Raw genomic sequence first — 23,779 nt, 5'->3', positions numbered from 1 at the left:
TCATTGACGTTTTCACAGGGAAATACAAACGAAAGAGGGATCAAAAGAGGTCGCTTGGGAACTTTTAAAGAGACCAAGGGTACCAACTAATATAGACTCGTGGACTTCTGCTATTCTCACCTTCGCTAGTGTATACTGCGAAAAATTTCCAGACAGATCAGTATCACTTTTTAAGTATTTAGATATCATTAGGAAGGCTGCGACAGAATTTGGGGGCTACGCCTGGCTTCACTATGATGAAGAGTTTAGGGCCCGTTTTTTTTTTATGCCTGAAAAACCATGGGGGGAGGTCGATAACGAGCTTTGGATACAATGGATGTACCCCCAAAGGCCACCTCTATCCATGCACACAGCCAGTGGTTTAGCGGTTCCTTATCGGCCCTTTCAGATTAGACCCACCCTGGGGGGGGGTACATGGAACAGACCTCAAACACTGGTCTCCGGAGCATGTTGGAATTTCAACAAAGGGTATTGTATTAAAAACCCTGCAAATACAAACATGAATGTTCAAGGTGCGGGGGCAAGCATGCAGTCATACAATGTTTCGAGGAACAGGCAAATTGGGACCGCGTTTTTTTAGGTAGAGGAAGAGTGTTTACACTGCAGTCTGGTAACAAGGGCTTCTACTCCAATCAAGGTGGACACTTTATGTAATTGGTTTAAGTTATATCCAGATGCACAAGACGCAGCTTTGTTGGAATGGGGTTTTAAGGAAGGTTTTAAACTAGGCTACCAAGGACCCCGAAGTCCCAGATTTGTGCAAAATTTAAAATCCGCTAATGCATTTCCACATATAGTCAGTATGAAATTGAGGACGCAAGTACAAGAAGGAAGGATGGTAGGTCCTTTCAATTATTGTCCTCTAGAAAATCTAATTGTGTCACCGCTGGGTGTAGTTCCGAAGAAAGCTGAAGGTGAGTTCAGGATGATTCAACATCTATCATGGCCCCAAGGTTATTCGGTCAATGATTTCATTGCTAAAGAGGATTCCATGGTACATTTTGAATCAGTGGATTCGGCTTTAGTTATGATCAGAAACCCGGGGAGAAGTCAGAGTTAGCCAAGTGTGATATTAAATCGACTTTCAGGTTATTGCCGGTGCACCCCGCTGATTTTGCACTGCTGGGAATCTTTTTTGAAGGACAATATTTTGTGGACAAGACCATTCCAATGGGCTGTGCTATTTCATGCAGACTATTCGAGGCATTCAGCTCTTTTCTTCAGTGGTGCTTTTCTTTCTGTACAGGGCACATGGGCATTACACACTATCTAGATGATTTTCTATTAATGGGCAAAGCCAGTTCCCATCAGTGCGAAGCGGCTTTGTAAGATTTCAAACGTTTTGTACAAGAAATGGGAGTACCGTCGGCAGAGAACAAAACAGAAGGCCCCTGTTGTTGTCTTACATATCTTGGGATTGAGATTTATACCATCAGGATGCAGGCTAGGCTCCCCCAAAGAAGATAACAGAAACAACCAGGCTATTAGAACATGCATGTACTGTTGAAAAGTTGACCTTAGTGGAAGCACAGTGTTTACTAGGTCACCTAAATTTTGCCTGTAAGGTCATACAAGCAGGCAGGTCTTTTTGCAGGCGTTTGGGTTTTTCCATGTCAGGGCTGAAGCTCCCGCACCACAGAATCAGGGTCACAGCACACATACGAGCGGATTTCGAGATTTGGGCTACTTTTTTATCAGACTTTAATGGCATAACACTTTGGTCATTGGATGAAGATTGTATTTGGCAAATGCAACTTTTTTCTGACGCTTCTGGTGCCCACGGTTTCGGCCTATTTTGGGAGGGTAAGTGGTGCGCAGAAAAATGGCCAGAAAAATGGATTGACGAAAAGAAGAGTATAGCATTTTTGGAATTTTTTCCACTAATAGTGGCCCTAGCGGTATGGGGTCCTAAATTGGCTAACAGAACAGTGCTATTCAATGTTGATAACAAGACAGTTGTTGACTTAGTCAACTGTCAGAGGGCAAAAGACAAACAGATGTTAAAGTTGCTGCAGACTTTTATGTTAGGATGTTTAAAGTTTAACATAGTATTCAAGGTTAAACACATTGCAGGAATAGCAAATAATATCGCGGATGCCCTGTCTCGTTTTCAGTGGGAGGGATTCCGTGGTGTGGCACCCGGAGCAGATGAACGGAGGACTCCCATTCCCAGCGAGATATGGAATTTAGTGATATGAATGCTTACCAGCTCGTTGAGAATTCCCTAGCAAAAAGCACAAAATTGGCTTACAGAAGAGCTTGGCTGGAGTTTTTAGATTCAGATGCAATGTATAGAATCTGCGGTAGAGGTGGTTTGCAACAGCGCAGAGAGGATGTAGTTACATGTATCATGCTTAATATCAACAAGAGCGTTTCTTCCACCACAGTAGCCGGTAAGCTAGCAGGTATCTCATTTTATGGGAAATCATTTTGGGGATACTAGCCATCAGCAGGCGAAATGGGTAAGAGGATGCTGCAAGGATGGGCCAAGATAAAAAGAAGAGGATTATACAAGAGAGAACCTATTTTGCTAAAGCTGTTATACAAGGTAATCATAAATCTGCATGAGATTTGTTTTTCTGTATTCGAGTTTTATTTGCAAAAATTGTGCATGGTTTGGCTCTTGTTTGGAGCTTTCAGGGTATCAGAACTGCTGGGTACTGCCATTAACGATGACTTAAAAACGAAAAACATATCCCTGATTCATTCAAATATTGACATTTTTCTAGAACACTCAAAAACTGACCAGACAGGGAGAGGTTCAACAGTAGTCTTACAGGCTATAGGAGGACTTCTTTGTCTCATACAAGTATGGTCTGAATTTCTAGCTATAGGAGTTGCAAGTTCAACATTTATTTTTCGCCATCAAGATGGTTCACAGCTAAAAGTATCACAATTGTTAGCCATGTTAAGAAAGTAATTGAAGATTATTGGTGAGGACCCCAAAAATTTTGGTACACATTCTTTTCGCATTGGGGCAGCCTCAGAAGCGGCCAGATGGGGATTCTCTGTTAGTGAAGTTAAAAGGTTATGGCGATGGTCTTCCGATTGTTTTTTACGCTACATCAGAAAGCTGGAGCATGACAGTTAAGGATATGGATATTAATTGTCTTCTTTTTTTAGGTTTGGACCAATCTCACCAGCAAGTATGGCTCATTGGTCACTCCTTCATCAAATGGGCAGCTAATCAGGCAGAGAAACGGCACTTTGGAAAGAATCTAGGTTTTTCTTCTGAAGAAGTCGTGCCACCTTGGTGGGGAAGAAGCGGTATGAAATGGGGTCAGCTTTTGCCGCTAGTAAGTGAGTTATCCGGTAAGATAATGCCGGAAGTGGTTTTGTTACATCTTGGTGAAAATGATCTGGTGCAATTTTCCGGTTTGGGGCTTTTGATAAACATAAAAACTGATTTGGAACTTTTTTCAAAGACATGGCCCAAAACTCGACTCATCCTGACAGCTCTAATGTCTCGTAGAATATGGAGAGGGGCGGACAGTTTCAGCGCTGTAGAGCGAGCAAGAAGAAAAGTTAACCGTGATTTGCAACGTTTTTGTTTTAGCAATGGTATACATTGGTAGTTCATGATGAGATTACTAAAGAGGATTTTCAGTTTTTTTAGGCATGATGGAGTCCACTTGTCTTTTATCGGTAACGAAATTTATATTTTGAACATACGAGAAATGATTGCTAAGATTTTAAATTTACGTAGGTGGTGCTGATTATATGCTGTTTCAGCGACAGCATAAACATGACTGTTTTTTCAGCAATGGCTTCTTCCCCCCACCCCTTCACCCTCTCTGTCACCCCCCCCCACCCCCATCACTTTTACAGCACAAATTTTTCCGTCCTACACACTTCAACTTATTTGTTAGTTCGTTGGGGTGGTAGTTTATATGGATATATATTTATTGTGACAAAGTTAAGGAATATGCTACTTACCAGTATGCATCTGTTCTTGGCATAGAGGGCTGCAGAGTGGTACATTTATGAATAGATCGCCATCTGGTGTTGGGCTCGGATGATTGCACTTGTTTTTCTCTTGGAGAAGTCTTTGTCGTCACGAGATCGATGACTCCTCCTTTGGGTGTTAGTGCGCATGGGCATCGGCTCCATCCTTAGATTGTTTTGCCATAGTAGGGTTAGATGGAGTAGTGTAATAGAATACAGAAAGAGATGCCCATGTAAGTGTATCTAAATAAGATAATGTTGGGACAGACACAGGTTTCCGGAGAGGCAGGGAGGGCATGTACCACTCTGCAGCCCTCTATGCCAAGAACAGATGCATACTGGTAAGTAGCATATTCCGTTCGAGGCATATGGGCTGCAGATGGTACATTTATGAATAGATTATACAGCAGTTACCTCCCTAGCGGTGGTCACCCGTGTCTGTCGCAACCGTTTGAAATAAAGTTTTTAATACAGCTTGGCCCACTCTGGCTTGTTGTGTAGCCTGCACATCAACACAGTAGTGTTTTGTGAAGGTATGTGGTGTAGACCAAGTTGCTGCTCTGCATATGTCATCTAGGGGAATGTTTCCTAATAATGCCATAGATGCTTCTAGCTTACGTGTAGAATGAGCTCTAGGAGGAACAGCTAATGTTCTCTTTGCTTTTATGTAACATATTTGTATACATCTTACGATCCATTTGGCAATGCCCGCTTTAGAGATAGGATTGCCCTTATGTGTTGGGAAAAACGCAACAAATAGTTGTTTAGTTTTCCTGAAATTTTGTGTCCTTTCTATGTAGTACAATATTGCCCTTTTGACATCTAGTGTATGTAGGGCCCTTTCTGCTACCGTCTGTGGTTTTGGGAAAAAGACTGGTAGTTCCACTGGTTGATTGATGTGAAATGCTGAAATTACTTTAGGCAAGAACTTTGGGTTTGTTCTAAGAACCACTTTATTCTGGTGTAACTGTAGGAATGGTTCTTGTATTGTCAATGCCTGTAATTCGCTTACTCTCCTGAGGGAGGTAATGGCTATTAGGAAGGCCACCTTCCATGTAAGGAATTGTATTTCACACCTATGCATAGGTTCGAAAGGTGGTCCCATTAGTCTGGTGAGTACTATGTTGAGGTTCCAGACCGGGGAAGGTGGTAATCTTGGTGGAATGACTCTTTTAAGGCCTTCCATGAAGGCTTTGATTGCTGGCACTCTAAACAGGGGTAGGTGTTGCCTGTTTTGAGGTACGCTGCTATAGCTGCTAGATGTACTCTGATAGATGTGTAAGCAAGATTACATTGCTGTAAGTGTAGTAAATAGCAAATAATATCCTTTGTTGATACGTCTAGAGGGTTGATGTTATTACTGGTACAGTATACAGCAAACCTTTTCCACTTCGCTGCATAGCATGCTCTGGTGGTGGGACGTCTCGCCTGCTTAATGATCTCCATACAGTTTGGGGGTAGATCTAAGTATCCAAATTCTAGGATTTCAGGAGCCAGATCGCTAGGTTCAGTTGTTTGGGATCTGGGTGCATTATTTCTCCATGGTTCTGTGTAAGGTGCATGGGTAAAATTCTTAGCTTTTGGTGTGGCACCTGTGAGAGTTGCAGGAGCGTGGTGAACCACGGCTGTCGTGCCCACGTGGGTGCTACTAGTATTATGGTCATTGAGTGTTGTTGCAGCTTTCGGACCACTAATGGGATTAGTGGGAGAGGGGGAAAAGCGTATGCAAATTTGTTGGACCAATTTATCCATAACGCATTGCCCTGCGACAGGTGGTGTGGGTACCTGGATGCGAAGCTTTGGCATTTTGCGTTCTGATGAGTGGCAAAGAGATCTATCTCTGGTTGTCCCCATCTTTGGAAGAATGGCTGCAGTATTTGGTGGAGCAGTTCCCATTCGTGTATTTGTTCTGACTGTCTGCTTAAGATGTCTGCTATCTGATTTTGAACTCCTGGTAGGTGTTCGGCTAATAGATAGATGTTTTGAGGAATGGCCCATCTCCAGATTGCCTGCGCTAGCCTGGATAGTTGGAGAGAGTGCGTTGTAGGAGAGTAGGGTCTGCAATCCTATGATCACCCAGATTTTTGCTTTTTGCTTCACTGGTTTACGACTTTCCCTGGCTGTGGGCCTGCTAATCAGACCCACAGCCTAGCTGTTCTCTCTATTCCAAATTGTACCCAGGTACTGAATTGGCACTGGGCCCCCTCCAAGTCCCTGTACCCAGGGCAGAGGTGCACCCAGAAGTCTCCCAGGGGCTGCAGCATGTATTATGCCACCCCTGGGCTGACTAACTAAACAGACACAACTGGCTGCTTGACAGCTGGGGGCAAGGAGGTGTAATCACCCCTGCTCTAGATATAGTATACCTATATCTAAACTGAAAATGGGCACACAGATCTCCTATCAGTCACTCCTATGGCAGGCCTTAACAATCCTGAAGGCAGAGTGCATGGAATCGTGTGAGATGGTGCTCTGGCATGAGCTGAGCCTGTCTGCGGCTTTCGGGATCTATCCCTTAGCCGTTTCCATGATAGCGTCAGACCATATACTCTTAAGTGCCTTATAATCCTCGCGGTTATGGTAACTTTGGTCTGACATTATCTAAACATGTCGTGTAAGGTGTCATACGCTTTGGAATACTACCCCCTCACCAGTTCTGACGACGGGGGTAGCATTCCACCCCTCTAGAGGGAGAAGACATGTTGGTAGCCTGTAACCCCGGTTAAAGCTGGACATAGCCTCAGCTCCACAAAATGGATGCTGCCACCGAGACACAAGTCTGACCTCCTGCTGCTGGGAGTCCTTCCAGCGAGGAGTGCTTGGACAAAGGGTTTCCTGTCAGGGGTGGTGCTAGCACCATCCCAGACAGGGTTTTGTGTATCCCAGGTAGGCAGGGCTAAAGAGGAAGGTGACTGCAAGTGGCACCCCGGTGCTCACTGTGCATATGCCGGCTCAAACCAGTTCCTGGGGCACACCAGCCCCTGAGCTGGGGAGAGACCGGACAAAGGAGAGGGGTGTAACCACCCCCCTCCTAGTCCCACCCATAGGGCAGGACTTAGTCGCGTGCCAGCCCCTTTTCTCAGGATAAAGGTAGGAGCAGGCCCCCTTCCATATTAGATCATCTTTGAATCCTGAAACTACTTTCTACGAAAGGAACTCAAGACTTCTTCCTAAGATTTCTCCCTTGTGACTAAGGAGTAGTCACCCTGCACCCGCAGGCACCCTCCAAGCATCGCGGTTTGCTGTAAGTCTCTCCTCCGGATCAAGACTGCCCAGCTCGACGAGAACCGGCTTCCCTGGCACCTCTGACCTCTACCTGCATCATCAGCCCAGCTGAGATTCGTGGGTGTGACGAGACCTCGAGGGACCGGCCATCTTCAAGACTGCACGACGCTTGCCCAGCACGACCACCGAGGGATCCTTGAGTGAGTGCTTTGGGGTTTGGGAAGCCCCAACCCTGAGCAGCTCCAGCACCGAAGTCCAGCCCTCCAGCATCCACGAGATCTGCGTGGGGCCCTTCTGCTCTTTGCTGCTCACCGCGTTGGCCAGGTCACTTGCCCGTTGGCTAGTGGCCCTTCTGACGATGAACCACGATGACAACACCACTGGTCTGGTTGCTCCAGACTGGCCCTTGCTCCCCTCCAACAGAGGAGCACCCCGGACCCTCCTGGTCCACTCCAGACGCCATTTTGAGTCCACCGCGTGGGCTTGCATTTGCCAAGAGTTGTTGCCCCAATCCTGGGTCCAGCGACGTCGACAGCAGATACCACCGTGGGACAGCTCGCACCTCCATCCTGGTCGCCGACAACGCCTCCTGGTCTGAGAGACTGCAGAGCCCAGCGTCGCCCACTCACCTGGTCGAGGTGACTTCGCCCGGTGCCATCCTGGTGCCCACCTAATCACTGCCTAGTGATTCAGGACTTGGTCTCCTCTGCTTACAGGTCTCCATCTTCATCGATCCAGGCTTGGATCACATCGAACTTCATCACTGGTCGCCTGCCAGCAACTTCTTCTTTCAGGCTCCATAGACTGCAACGAGGATTCCCGACGTCTTTTCAGACCTATGCAGCCGCAGCCCCTGGGCTAGGTAACCTGAGCATTTCGGTGCTCCAGCATAGCTTAACTATCTAAGTGTCCAGATCCTTTTTCGTTTCAGCTCTACCTAGTCGGATTCGTCCGATAACACTAACTTTGCATTTACTAGCCTCCATAGACTTTGTTCCGCATCCCGCGTGAGAGTGCACACTCTGCACCCGATCTCCCTAGGCCTCCTGCTCGTAATCTAAAGGTTCAGTAGTCTAGTCCTAGCGATCCCAAAGCCTCTGAGAATAGTTACTTACCTGCTAGTAATTCGCATTCCACTTTTGTAGTATATGGTTTTTCGTGCCCCTCTGGCATTTGTGTAAATTGTGCGACTTTTAGTATTTCTTTAAGAGTTTTGTATTGTGCTTAGCTCCCTGACTCATAAAGAGTTCAGGGTAGTCTTGTTATAAATAAATATACTTTATTTTTCATAACAACTTGTGTGGTGTCCTTTCACTTGATGTTCAAGGGGTAAATGTGATGGTAAAACAGCTGGCTTAACACGCCCTCTAGAGTTTAGCCTAAAGACTGCTCTTGTCCATGCTACTAGGATAGCTGGTCTATCAGGTTGACTTACAACCAATCATCAATAAGGGTCGTTTGGACTGATACATAGTGATCACTAGAATAGTGAGCACTGCATATCAGGCCAACTTCTCACATGCGTCCCCCCCTGTTTTTGAATATAATACATTGCTGTCATGTTGTCTGTTCTGATCAGGACTGCTTTGTTGATAACGTGCATTTGAAAGGCTTTTAATGCTAGAAACACTGCTAGTAGTTCTAGATGATTGATGTGCAGTCTTTTTTCCTGCACATTCCATCGTCCCTGTACTGTATATTTCTCCATATGCGCTCCCCATCCAGTGAGCAATGCATCCGCTGTTATTATCACCTGTGGAATTGGTTCTAGGAACGACCGCCCCTTGGCAATGTTTGTTGTGTTCCACCACTTCAGAGAGCTGTGTGTGCGGTCGTCTACCAACACCAGATCTGTAATCTGTCCTTGAGCCTGATTCCACTGTGTCGCTAAGCATTCTTGCAGCGGACGCATTTGTAGTTTGGCATATGGTATTAGCAGTATGCAGGATGACATCATCCCTAATAGCTGCATGAACACACGCGCTGTTAGTGAGTGTTGCGGTTGAAATTTTTGAATGACTGTAAGCATTGTTTGGATCCTGACTGGATTGGGGTATACTTTGGCTTTTTCCGTGTCTATAGTAGCCCCTAGATATTGTTGAACCTTGCTTGGTTGCAGGTGTGACTTTGTGTAGTTCACCGTAAACCCTAGCTGGTGCAGCAGCTGAATTGTCTTTTGTGTGTTCTGAAGACATTCTTCTTGTGACTTGGCCTTTATTAGCCAGTCGTCCAAGTAAGGGAAGACATGTATTTGTTGTCTTCTTAGGTGAGCTGCAACCACTGCTAGGCATTTTGTGAATACTCTTGGTGCCGTTGTGACCCCAAATGGAAGGACTTTGAATTGGTAATGTTGTCCTTCTACCACAAACCTGAGGTATTTCCTGTGGGCTTTGTGAATAGGGATATGAAAGTAAGCGTCTTTTAGATCCAGTGTAGAAAGAAAGTCCCCTTTTTTCAGTAAAGGAAGTACTTGTTGGAGCGTGACCATGTGGAAATGTTCCGAATTTATGTATGCATTGAGAGGTCTGAGGTCTAGTATTGGCCTTAGAGACCCGTCCTTTTTGGGGATTAGGAAGTATAGGGAGTATACTCCTGTTCCTTGTTGTTGTTGTGGAACCTTCTCTATGGCATGCTTTTCTAGTAGGGATAGTACTTTTAACAGTGTTAGGTGGTCTTGGCTCATTGGACGCTGTTTGGGGGGGATGTTTGGTGGGGTAGCTGTGAGTTCCAGGCAATAACCATGTTGGATAATTTGTCTCACCCACCTGTCTGATGTGATGTTTTCCCAGACAGGTAGGAACTGTGATAGGCGTCCCCCGACCGGTGTTATATGGTCTGGGGGGAGCTGTATGAAGTCACTGCTTTGGGGTTGGAGAGTTGCGGTTGTTGTTGTTTCCGCAACCTCTTCCCTTGTTGTTGTTACCTCTGTAATTGCCTCTAGAATTACCTCTTGGTGATGTCGGTGTAAAAGAGGTTGGTTGCTGGCTTGTACCTGTATTTTTAGATCCTCCTCTATAGGTGGACCTACGAAAGGGACCTCTTTGGGTTGGCTGTTACAATGCTCCCATTGATTTAGCCGTTTCCGTATCTTTTTTCATCTTTTCTAAGGCCTCATCTGTCCCTGAGCCGAAAAGTGTTTTCTCATCAAAAGGTTGGTTTAATAATGATGTTTGTACCTCTTGTTTGAACCCTGAAACTCTGAGCCATGCATGTCTTCTTAGCATGATGCTTGTGTTTATGGCTCTTGCTGCAGTGTCTGCTGCGTCTAGGGCGCACTTAATGGAAGTATTAGTTATTATCTTTCCCTCTTGTATGAGTTGATCTGCCTTCTTTTGATGTTCTTTAGGGAGATGCATGATGAGTTTTTCTAATTCATCATAATGCGCTCTGTCATACCGTGCAAGTAGCGCTTGTGTATTAGCTATGCGCCAGCTGTTTGCCGCTTGGGATGCTACTCTCTTGCCGGAGGCATCTATTAGCTTAGACTCTTTGTCAGGAGGCGGAGCTTCTCCTGTAGTTAAAGAGTTTGCTCTCTTACGAGCGTTTGTGACCACTAGTGAGTCCAGAGGAATTTGCCCCTTGATAAATATTGGGTCTTTTGGAGCTGCCTTATATTTTTTATCAATTCTTGGGTTTAATACCCTAGCCCTCACCGGGTCTTTGAATATTTCTGATGTGTGATTGAGGAGACCCTTAAGCATTGGTAGTGCTCCTGATGTTCTTTGTGCAGCAGGTAGTGTTTCTAACAGGAAATCCTCTATTTGAGGTTCTGCATGTAGTTCTACCTTGTGATATTTTGCTGCCCTATTAATTAGTTGTGCAAAACCTGTATTATCATCAGGTGGTGAAGGTTTTGAGGGATACAGTTCAGGGTCGTTATCATTATCTGACCCTACATTATAATCTTCCCATGGGTCTGCATCCTCTGGGACCGTGTCTTCATCATCCCTAGGATGTTCTCCCTCTCCTGTGTCACTTTCTACATCTGTTATAGGTGTAGATGGGCGTGGTGTAAAAGGAGTAGTTAACAAAGTGTGAGGAAGAGGAGAAGAGGGTGTGTCTCTTGGTTGTGGAGAAAGGGGAGGAGTTGTATTCGTCCCCATTGTTCTCTTCTTAGGAGGAGGAGTTTTTTCGTCCAACTGTTCATTCTTCCTCTTTTTAGGTAGTTCTGTCACTACCTTGCCAGTTTGTGGATCAATAAACAAAGTCTTTTGTTTGGGATCTGTTTGATGCTCCTGTGTCGGTACCGAAGTTTTTGGTTCCGAAAGGTGCTTTTTCTTCTGACTGTCCATTTGTGTTTTTGGCACCGAAAGTTTATTCGAATCCGATATTTTCGGTGTCGAGGATGTCTTCGACGTCGAAGCATGTCTCGGTTTCGACATGGAATGTTTCGACTTCGAGCTTTCCTTTGTATGGAGCTTCAGTGTCGATGTCGAAGTGGGCCGCTTTTCGGATCCACCATGGTGGGAGACCGAGTGTTTCGGTTTCGGTTTCGTTGCCGGGCCCGAAGGTGGGGCGTCTGAAACTTTTTTCGGTTGTCTGACCGGGCTCGGAGGCGGGGTCGACACCGTGCGGGGTCGGTTCTTTGGTAAAGGGACGTCGTCACTCACGGTTTGATGAACGTCGATTTCCTCGACGTCGGACTCGTCCGCTTGTGACCCCGCCTCGTCCTCCTCTTCTTTCTCCTCTTCGGGGTGCTGGTTCTCGAACAGCTCCGGGATTGCCTGTGACTGCATTCTCGATACCTCGTGACTTCGCGCTCGACGGTTTCTAATCGTCGACTTGGAAGAGAATGCCGCGCAGGCTTCACAGTCCCTGGATTGGTGTTCAGGGGACAAGCAGAGGTTGCACACCTCGTGTAGGTCCTTGTGTGGAAACTTAGCACCACACGTTGGACATTTTTTGAATGGAGTCCTTTCCATGGACTCCGGGCTGGACTATGTCGAGATGGGCCTCCTGGTCTCGTCGACGTAGCAGTTAGAAATCTTGTTGTTGATGTCGAAACGCGTCAAAATGGAAGTGTAGTCGCGTTCGATAACAATACCGTCGAATTGGAAAGGGAATACGCGCCGAATATAACTTTTTTTGTCGAAGTCGATCCGGAGCGCTTCGATCCTCATCCGAACCCGATGGCAGAAAAAAACAATCTAAGGATGGAGCCGATGCCCATGCGCACTAACACCCAAAGGAGGAGTCATCGATCTCGTGACGACAAAGACTTCTCCAAGAGAAAAACAAGTGCAATCATCCGAGCCCAACACCAGATGGCGATCTATTCATAAATGTACCATCTGCAGCCCATATGCCTCGAACTTGCTGTTATGGCGACAATATAGTTGATTGTGTTTTTCAAAGAATTTGGTTTATATTTGAATAAAGAGTTTTATCCTGTTTGGCGACAGTGGTCTAAAACAATTTTTCTATTATAACAGCTGGCAAAAGGTGGGGGACAGGAAAAACACTTGGGTTAGGGTTTTTTCTGGTGGCAGATTTGGAGGAGATCAAGACTGGCAGGAAAGGTTTGGGGCATTAGGAATAGGTTTGGACAGAAGGAAGCAAGGGAGAGAAGTTGGAGTCAAGATGTAGGCAGGAGATGAAGGTAGGCGTTTGGGGAGGAGGTTTAGGCCGAACAAGGTGGGAAAATAGTTGCTACGGGGATATTGCTTAGGAACGGAGGCGTTAGCATGGGAAATGTTTATATTATGATCTGTATGCAAATATATTTGTATTGCCTACCTGTCCAATAAAGCGGCCTTTTACCCCATCTTAGTTTTGGACGTGCTTATTGCCCGATCAGCATCCAAAAGCTGCAGCGCTCAAACAAAAGGTAAAAGCAAAGGCTACCCAGTGCAAGCAATTTTCAAGTCAAACCAGCAGTGTGTGGCCCTACCTGCCGGCTGCTGATCTTTTCCCTCCTCTCACACTGCAAGCGTTGCGGTTGTCAGCGCTCTGACTGAGGTTCTCATTATGCTCGCAACCTTACGAGTTGTCTGAAGCAGTCTTCCGCCGGGTGAGGGTGCCAACAGTGCCATCCAGGGGCTAAAGGTGGTATTGCACAGAAAGCAAGCACTGGACTACAATTCCAGCCTGGCACCGGAATATCCAAGGAAGGGGTGGCCTGGAGAACCAGGAGGCTGTCACAGCACACACAAAGGTTTAGATTTTACAGCACAGTCTCAGGAGCGGAACAACAAGAGCCCCCAAAAGTAAAGACTCAGGGCATAACTATGCCCAGTAATACAATGCTCCTGCAAAGCAGCCACCCTGCAAACAGATCTGAACCGGAGCTCCAAATCTAGTAAAAGGAATGGTAATTCCACAACCAAATCTTACTCTGGGGCATAGAGACAATGCACAGCTGCCCTAGAGTGGAGCAAGAGGAACACTATGCCCGGCAGCACCACCGGTGCCCCTCTTTCAGCACTAGAAAGGAAGACTTGCATGAGGCCCAGCGCCTTCCATGGTGCTCAAAGACAATGCCATGGGGGCACATAAACAGTGCAAGTCTGCATGAAAGGGAGCAGAGAAAAGTAGTGATGGCATATTCATGGCAAATGGTTGGAAGTCACAAAGGAGAATTAAGGGACTAACTAGAGTGGATGCCTGAAGCTGCAATTACACCCACTCCTCAAATTCTGCCACAGACTGGAGCCACTACCTTAAAAAGAGAGTGGTAAAGGAGCACCTCCTAGTCGTCAATTGCAGGAAGCACAAGAGAGGAGCAGCCACTACGTTCATCGCACAAGACAGACTGAGCGTCTACTCACTGGTGTGCATAGACAGTGAATGGCTACATGAAGGAATGTGTGCCAGCCAGCTGCCCCAGTACTGAATGGCCACTGTTGTCCCATCAACGAGAATTTCACAAGGAATTCCCAACCTTGCCAAGCATGCAGAAACCAAGGCAGGATCCACCATCATGACCGCACAGCCTCAAGGTGCAAGAGCAGTGTCCTTGAGCGAAGAGTAGGCGGAAGGGAGATTACCCACCATCTGCGAAGCACCAAGGAGATCCCAGAGGAGAGAGGGGCCCCATTAGGACCGAACGCAGGAAGGAGATAGATCATGTACACACACCTTCACTGCACTAGCGTCGCCCTGTTGTTGGCCAAAGACAAATTTCCAGGCAAGAGGAGAGTTGTGCACTCCAAGTGGCAAGCTGCCACTAATGCAAGACAAAGGAGACCATTACCTCCCACAGAAATCCTGAGTTGCAGCCGGAATACCCTATCGAGGAGAAGGGGGGTATAGAAGGCGCCACAGAATGGATCCATCGAGGGGGGAGGAGCCTAGCTCGCGACCGTGATGGTCGCCCTTTAGCTCGGCTCCCGCAGCCCTCCGTCCTGATTGACTATCCTGTCTTCTATCCTGTCCGAGGACAACACATCTTTTGGGGCATTGAAACATAACGGCTTGTTCGTACTTACCATCCGACCCCGGGGTCTCGGTGTGCAGTGGCTCCGGAGTTGTGGCCTCCGAGGGATCGGGGCCTCTGCGAGACTTGGACCGGGACCTGGCCGGCGGGATCCGACGGCTCTCGGCCCCGGCCGAGAGCGAGAACCAGTGTTGGGAGCCGATGTGCGAAGATCCCGGCGATCCTGACCCGGGCCTGCCCTGGTGGCCGCGCGGCCGACGTGGGTGAGAGGCCCCGGGACCTGATTCTGTGAAGGGGTCTCCCTCCGCCGCTGCTTGGTCTGGCGGCCCTGGTCCTTGGGGCCCGGACTCCGCTTGTTTGGGGCGCCGGGGCTGGTGCTGGCGGAGACCCGTTTTGGGCGGATATCCTTTTGGCATCGAGGCCGCCCTTGCTGGGACCCCCGGAGCTTGTAAAGTCCTACATTTGCGAACTGTTATTTCCGGGGGTCTTGGTGGGCGGCGATTGGGCTGATTCACGAAATGGCGGCCGACCCTCTGGAACGAGAATCACCCTGTGGCGGCGGGCCCGTGTTGCCTAATCGTGTGGGGAGCGGATCTGGTGGACGTGAGCCGACGGTCAGAGATATCCTGGAAGCCCTGAGATCCCTACACGCTTCCCTGGCCCTGGGAGTCTCGGTGGGTCCGCCACGATCTGCCGCCATTTTGGGCGGCCATTTCTTCTTGTCGCCCTCTTGTTTCGATGACTTCATTGCCTCGCCCCCCTCGATTGACTTGAGTGTCTCCGCCACTGATCGAAGATCGTGTAGTGCACCGGTGACTTTGGGGCGCCCTGCTTTTCATGGTTCGGACCCCGGGGACTTGGATGCTGTGCTGCGACCATGTTCGACATTGTTGCCTGAAACTATTGGTGGACTGCCTCCTGTGCTTGCTTTGACGACTTTGCCTGTGTCTATAATTGGGGCCACCTCGCCCGATCCAGTGGCACAACTGAACTCCTGTTTTACACTGATCGTGCTGCGATTGTTGATGCATCTACACTTTTGGTTCGGACTATTGCTCCCTTGTGGATCTATCTACCCCCCACGTAGCTATGTTAGTCACCATTCCACTCGACTATATGCTGATTTCGTATTTAGTATGTGGTTTTACATTGCCATGTGGTGGGTGGGGTTTGTCGCTCGAAAGGGTTGGGGGTGAAATGTACGACTTCTGTTTGATTCCCGGTATACGATTTAGTAGCATCATTGTTTTTAATCGTAGAAAGGTGGGCGGTCCCCTTCTCTTAATGTTTTATAGAGAGTGATGGGGTGTCGTCCTGGTCTGTTTTTGACTGTGCTTTTCTGGTTGGGCGGAGGGCTGCGGCCGCCTGTTCGGATTATAGTTATTCTGCTCCTCCCTCCTGTCTTTTTTTTTTTTCTTCGCTTTTGTTGTTTTTTTTTTGTCTCGTTCTTCTTTCTTACTTCTTGCTATATTTCGGGTTCTGGTTTAGGGCGACAGGCACGCTGTCTGAAGGGTAGGCCATAGCCTTCTACAGGGGTGCAGGGTGGGACGGGTGGGTTGGGTACTATTTTTTGTTTGTCCTCTGGTTCTATGGCCCTTTTCTATCTCTTTTTCGTGAGGCCGCGTCTGTCCTGACCTCCTCTGGTGTGTTTCGGGTGGGGGGTGTGGCGTCGTTAATCCTCCTGATAGGTTTCGGCTGTCTTTCTCCCCGATCGCCATACCCCCACTTGGGCCGCTATTCCTTTTGTCTCCTGTTTTCCTGCCACGGGGGGCCTGGGTCGGCGTGTCTTCTTCCTTTCGTTTTTCTTATTTCTTTATTTCCCTTTTTATTGTCTTCTCTTGTCTTCCCTCCGTTTTCCCTTCCCTTCCCCCTCCCCTTCCCTACTTCGTCCCCTCCCCTTTTTCCTCTCGGTGTCCTAGAAGTTATTATGACGAGCTGGTTTTGGTTTATTGTCTTTCCGATCCCTCTCTTCTGGCTTGGTAGTGTCTTGGGTGGCGGGCATGTTACGTGAAGAATGCTCAGGGGCTGATTGTGTCTCACATATCCTGATTTCTTGAATGCATTAGTATTATCCCCCCCGATCTTCTGGCCCCATGCCCCCTTATTAATGTTGCAGTTGATTACGGGATATCGGATGCCTCCGTATTGAAAGTGCGCCTGTCATATGTCTTCTCCCCATATTATAAAATTAATCCTTATTTACTCCTGTGTTTTAGCCCTTTGGTTCCTGAATTTTTCTCTCCCCTTTTATGATTGTACGGCCTCTGCTTTGTATTGATTGATTATGTGATCTTTGCCTGATGACTCCTGATTGTTTTGTACATTGCGGCCGGCCGGCTGGGTTGTAGGCCTTGACTTGTCTCTCCTTTTTGATGTCAATAAAGGTTTTCAAAAAAAAAAAAAAAAAAAAGAATGGATCCATCAAATCACACCTACCCCCACTGCCGTCCATAAAATGGCTGATGCACCTGAGAAGACGTCCAGTTCTATAGACAGGACCGTACCAGTGAGTGGTCCGCGACAGGAGAAGATGCGTAGTCCAAAGGACGACGGAGTGAGCAGGAGGTCCCTGTGAGAATACGTAGCAGGTCACCACTTCAGAGCATGTGCAGAAAAGCCATGCAACACATGGCCTGTCGCCACTTTAAAACATTTACAAATAAGACATGTGGCCGGACGCCACATTACACAGGAAGCAAGAACCAAGCAAGAAGAGAATGTGGCATGTTGCCACATTTGAAAAGAAGAAAAGTAATGGAGAGATAGGAGGGTGACATCCTGTCACAGAAGAGCAGACAACCACAGGTGCGCAGGTGAAGTCAACAAGGGGACAAGAATGAGTACTCGTTCCATTACCTGAGTACACCAACGAAAACAAGCCAGCATCCGGGGTATGGTGACATCATGGGAGGTAGCTCAGTGGAAGTACCGAATGTAAGCAGCCTACGTGCGCGAACTGTGTAGCTGCCCCATGCTTCACAGTGTGACTGTCCAGCCACCTGTCACTGGCTGCTTAAAGTAAATGGCATCCCAGTTTGCTTACACACATGCTGAAAAAGAAGAACTGCACCAAGTGTCTGACGAGCTACATGACTGTGAAGATCCTCCAGTCACCCTCCCTCCATGCAAATCATCACCGCCTGTCGTACAAGTCGTCTCATGGCAGCCACTCCATCATTTGTCATGTGCATCATCACCATCCCAGGAGCATCAAGTAACACCACTGGAGTCCTGCACCATTGCCATACAGAGTGACGATCTGAAGACCTAGTAACCATTTGATTAACTGGCGTACATCCTGATCCCGGTAGCGAGAGCATGTTCTGACCAGGACACATCCACCACCTGAAGTTGCACGAGTGACTAGGCGGTGGCTCCGAGGTGGTCTTGTGGCTGTCTAGATGCAGACACATGCAGACTCAGTGCAGCCCATAGGCAGTCCTGTGGCAACTCATCCAAGGGGCCTCCCCAAGCATAAGTGAGAGATGGACTTTAATTTGCCCCACCTATGGATTCCAGGAAGTAGCCAGGCCATGCAACAGACTTCAGCAGGTCACAGAATGCCAAGACTGTCTTCAAGAGATCGAGCGACATTATCGTCAGGTGTTTCCAATGGACTCCACCTATGCTCCTGAAGCATTTACGTTTGCACTATACAACACCCATCGCCTCACAGCAAGAGTACGCTGGACCGACTAACATCACATAAGTGGACTGTCACTGAACTGACGCAAAGCTGAAGGGTCCGGACTTCATCAGCACTGTGGTTGTGTCCAGATGTACCTGGTTAAAGTATGGATACAAGCCAAGATGCCCAGGTGCTCCGGATGTATGTCACTACAACGCACACTTTTACAACGCATACCTTTACAACGCATTTTTTACAACGCAACATCCATTACAACGCATTCCATTACAACGCATACCATTACAACGAAAATTAAAAAACTACATTTACAACGCATTCCATTACAACGCATAATACCTTTACAACGCATACCAATACAACGCATACCATTACATTACATGTTTAGGTAAGTATTGGATAGTGTAGGGGTGAAATTTACTATTCTAACTCCAGGGGGTGCAACAGTAGGGTAAGTGTTGGATAGGGTTGTACGACATTACAACGCATGGTTTTACCACGCATGCTTTTACATCGCAGTTTTTACAACGCATGCTGTTACAATGCATAGCGTTAAGGGGTGCTGGATAGTGAATAGTTTAATTTACTATTCCAACTCCAGTCCCCGTGGATAGTAGGGAAGGTGTTGGATAGTAAATTAAATCTATTACCTATCCTAGAGCGCCCCCAGCGCTATGCGTTGTAATGACATGCGTTGTAACAGTTGCGTCGTAAAGGCACTGCGTGGTAAAAGTTGCGTTGTAAAGGATGTTTACCGTTGTATAGTGTAGGGGTAAAAATTACTATTCTAACTCCAGGGGGTGCAACAGTAGGGTAAGTGTTGGATGGTAATGTTATGCGTTGTAATGGTATGCGTTGTAATGACTGCGTTGTAAAGACATGCGTTGTAGTGGTGTGCATTGTCGTGTCATGCGTTGTAATGGTTGTGTTGTAATGGCATGCGTTGTAATGGATGTTGCGTTGTAAACGTTTCGTTGTAATGGTAGTGCGTTGTAAAAGTTGTGTTGTAAAGGTTGTTTCCCGGTGCTCCCAGCTGCACCTGTCCACCGCTGGCCTGCATCTCAGAACTGTGAGACTTCAGTTATTTTTAGTTGTCTTCTCATTCCTTCCCACAGGTTGGACTACTGTTTGTTGTTTTTTTAGTTTTAAAAAAAATTGGGAGGAATGGGGTGTCTTGCTGGACACAGTCTAGTGTTTTGTCAGCCACTCCCTCGAGGGCTGGCCCATACACCCAGCTCACACGCATCCAACACAGGCATCACCGGTCAGGTGACCATGCCAATAAAAGAGCCCGAGTGCACGTGCTCGTAGCTACATTTGAGTACCCCATTGAGGTGTCTGTGTCTATCCTTTACCACCATACGGGCCTAGGGCCAACAATACCACAGAGAGGAAGGAGGGGAAGGACGAAGACGGACAGTATATTTGAGACAAGTTAAAAGCATTGTTGTTATGAACTAAGTAACGTTTAGACAATGGTACAGATGTGTTTACAGTCATGTCCATCAGCTGAATGTAGTTAATTGTGAAATTTCCGGCGTCTTTGTGTGGTCTATGTGAGTTTTCAATCCTGATAATTGCTTAGACACTGTGCACAAACACATATATGTAAATGGTACATCTTATAATTAGAATTGTAGTGTGGGAAGTGAGTACCCAGTAACGTCGGATAATAGTGTCAGAGACTGACATGTCGTTTTTCACATTGTAGAGTTCAGTCAGCCACAGTAAGAGGAAACAGAAAGATTAGGTGAGAGTAAATTACAGCAGAAAGCAGGATGCGGTCTTCTAACACACATAGTCAAGCACTACATAAAAAGACAAGCATTTTGGAATTGGAGTTATTGGCATTATAAATGACAATGTTTTACCTAGCCAAGTTGCAAGGAGTAGTACCATATGTGGCCAAAAGAGGTCCCATAGGATCTCTATTGGCCACATATGGTACTGCAACATGGCTAGGCAAAAAAAAAGGCATTTATTATGATAACAAAGACAAAAGGGAGGTACATAGTCAAAGGTAGTGTGAGCTGTTTTGAGATCAAGTTGCGTGAAACAGAAATTACACTAGGCTGAAAAAATTCCCATCAGCCCACCATTATGGCGGAGATTCATCATGTGGGAAAACCGAGGTAACCATCTAGCCACAGTGTATTTCAAACTGGTGCTGATAGCTGTGGCTAGACGGTTACCTCGGTTTTCCTGTCTCCACACCATCAACAGATGGGTTGGGTGAGATTTGGATTACATCATCCGTATCCCACATGATGAATCTCCGCCATAATGATGGGCTGATGGGAATTTTTTCAGCCTAGTGTAATTTCTGCTTCACGCAACTTGATCTCAAAACAGCTCACACTACCTTTGACTATGTACCTCCCTTTTGTCTTTGTTACTATGCCTAGGGTTGTGAGGTATCATGGTCTATAAACCAACCCACCCAGACCCCCCCACTTCTCTGTATTTTCGTATTTATTATGATAACTCCAACTCTAGCAAATGTGAGACCTACTGCATTGAGAGTGGAGAGCCGTGCAAATGAAAAGATTGGTGCGGCTCGCCAAAGTCTATCTTTTCAATATTGTAAGCTTTTCGTAGGCAGCGCAGCACACCGCCTGTGTTGTGCTGCTTATTAAAATCATATAATATTGAAAAAATAGACTTTGGCAAACCACGCCGAAGAAAAGAAAGGCGCAGCTCGCCAAAGTCTATCCTTTCAATGGGAAAAAAAACAGACCTCGGTCTTGGAATGCACAGCAAATGGGGCAAGATAAGAGCAAGATTCACAACCCTGTTTACAACAGAGCTCCATATACCACGAACATTGGTCTCCAGTGCTCCACCTTAAAGAAACGAATATTGCCACAAACTGTCTAAATAACAACATCTGTAGCAGGGGCATCCTTTAAAAACAGTCATTACCAAAAAATAAACTTTCCTATCTGCTCATATGAGGTAATATGAACCAAGCAAATCTAAATTCTACATCACATAGAAAAAGACGGAGCGACTCAGGAGATAAATAAAATGGAGAGAGGGACACGAGAAAGCACACAGAGACACGAAAGAGAATGATGACAGGAAGTTTGAGAAAAAAGAAGGAAGTTACAGAAACTTATAGAGAAGATGAGAAGGGAGCATAATGAAAAATGGCAAAGTTGGATTACATTGACATTGAAGAAAATGTGTGATTCATGCGGAGCTGTGGAAATGTCCAGTGATATTCGATAAATTGTCTTTTAAAATGTGCCATTTGATACTGGCTTTTTAAATATGGCCTTGAAGGAGAAATCTGACCCTCCATAAAATAGATTTTAAAACCTAAAAAGATTTTGAGCAATGGTACTGGTCAAGTGTATCTTTGTAAACCTTCAACACTTGATAACAACATCTAAACGGGAGGCATTAATGTAGCAATGTAAAACAGGGAAGTCTGCCTGTGACGGGAATAGGTAGACTGAAAAGGCATCTTGGCCTGATTTTTCCAATCTAACTTATTTTAGCCAAAGTACTTAGGAAAATTGCTCCAAGAAGTGCCACGTGTCCCTTAGAAAGGACTGGTTCACTCACTGCCTTTGCTCACTCTGTGACCATAGGCTTAGGATCGAAGACCTCTCCAATTTCCAAATTCATTTTAAAACCCGAATGGGAGACAAGATTTGATCATAAAAGATAAGAGAAATTAATTGGCTTTTGTATGCCTCAACCAGGTGTATCAAGGAGCATGGAAGAACTTAGCAACGTAACATAATTTACCTTATCCGAGCAAGTGTTGTCATCAGGGCCACCACCAATAACAAAGAGTTTGCTGACACAGCTGGTTACAGCTGGGGAACTGACAGCCTCTTTCAAAGGGGCTACTTCTGTCCAGCGATTTGAAAATGAATCATAGCACTCCACACTGCTCAGGCGGTTCTGGCCATCGTATCCTCCAACCACATACACCTTGAGAAAAAAAAAACACACGTCAGCTAGAATTCTCAATCCTATAAATGACTCGATGTGTTAGGGCAAATACATAACAGTTAGGATTCTTGTACATGCATATCCCTGTATCTGTCAGCTACATGAACCTTGAAAAACGAACCATCACAGGTAGCTCCCTATCTTGCCCCCCCCGTCCCCCACATTCCCCCCCCATCGAAAAAATAACCTCTCAAGGCCTCTGAGAAACAGAATATAACATTTTGTACGACAAAATATGTGATAAGTGGACCTGGATAGCTTTTTCCTGCTGATATTATTAGGACGATTCTGTGCAATATTTAGTATGGGGAATAACACAATTTAGCAATCCCCTTACTTTGTATTTCGCACAAAATATTCCATTGTGAGCACTTCTCAAGAAAATGTTTGCAGACTGTTGTGTCTTTTGTTGGCAGGGGAGATTCAGATTTAAGTGCAGGTCAAGGAAGCAGTTGTGAAAACAAATTTTAAATTCTACTTGCTATGTCCTGATTCTTAGTTACAACATGAAGTAGCAAGAAATCGGAGCCGGGAAGCCTGAGCAAGCAGGAGGAGTGCCAACCGGTAGCATTGAATTTGTAGTGAATGATGCCAATACAAGGTTTTTGTACCAGGATGCTTGTTTCTGGTCCAGGGAGGACCTGGCTTGGCAGTTCGGGCTGGACTGTTCCCATGAGGGACAGGGTCAAGACTGATTTGCATATGGCTGGGTCCAAACTGGGGTGGCGTGATGAACAAAAGAACGATGGCTTAAACCCAGATCTTTGTGGAATATAGCACGTTACAACACATGCGAATACATCGCATGCTATTACAAGGCGGTCGCTACAACAACCGCGTTGTTAGTACGCAATAGCTTTACATCGCAAGTCATTACAACAACTTGCTGTAGGGGGTGCGCTGGACTTAGGAGTAGTATTATTTACTATTCCTACTCCAGTTTGTGCAACATCAGGGAAGGTGTTGGATTTTATATCCAATACCTTTGCGCCCCCTAAAGCAAGTCGTCATAATGACTTGCGATATAATGGTATTGTGTACTAATAATGCGGTCATTGTAACAACTGCGTTGTAATAGCACTGCGTGTGGAAACAGTGTTGTAAAGGGGGTTTCCCATCCTTGTGACTGGGGGTGAATGTTTGCATTGTTCAGCATTCCGTCCATCATTTGTTCCTTTTGCTAAGGTTTTTGGAGATAGCATTGCATTGCAGGCTATTCTGAAATTTGAAAATGTAACAGCTCTCTCCTTAAACTCCACATCAATAGGGAGATGGTCTGTGGATGAGTCCCTCGCATCTAACCATGTTAGCAGTTCCTTAACAGTTTCAATAATTTCTTTGCAGTACATAACTAGCCAACTACCCTGGAGCTTTATTCCCCTTCATTCTGATGAACTCAAGCCAGTCACAGTACATATTCATTAAGGAGCATGAGCTCCATTAGCTAGAACAAAAACCAAAGGCAAAAGAATAGCAGCCACAACACCTGGGATAAAGAGCAAGCCGGATCCGGTTCAAAGTTTTATGATTAGGAAACAACATATTTAGACACCAGGAACGTATTCATCAGGCAGTAAAAGAGTTGTAGAATGTGCAAGTTCACACTTTTCAATAATTAAAAC

General features: G+C 46.3%; 1 protein-coding gene across 2 annotated transcripts in view; it reads right to left on the bottom strand.

Annotated features, from left to right (window-relative positions):
• KLHL24 (kelch like family member 24) overlaps positions 1-23,779 on the bottom strand; it is a 352,308-nt gene that overhangs the window by 68,567 nt on the left and 259,962 nt on the right. For both annotated transcript variants that reach the window (XM_078665500.1, XM_078665501.1), the window contains one exon: positions 21,948-22,136. In XM_078665500.1, the coding sequence (XP_078521626.1) occupies positions 21,948-22,136 (189 nt within the window). The remainder of the gene's footprint in view (positions 1-21,947; positions 22,137-23,779) is intronic.

This window comes from Lissotriton helveticus, chromosome 11 (assembly GCF_964261635.1).
Source record: "Lissotriton helveticus chromosome 11, aLisHel1.1, whole genome shotgun sequence".
Classification (NCBI taxonomy): Eukaryota; Metazoa; Chordata; class Amphibia; order Caudata; family Salamandridae; genus Lissotriton; species Lissotriton helveticus.
Note: the sequence above shows the minus strand (reverse complement) of the source record. Positions and strands in the feature narration are given on the sequence as shown.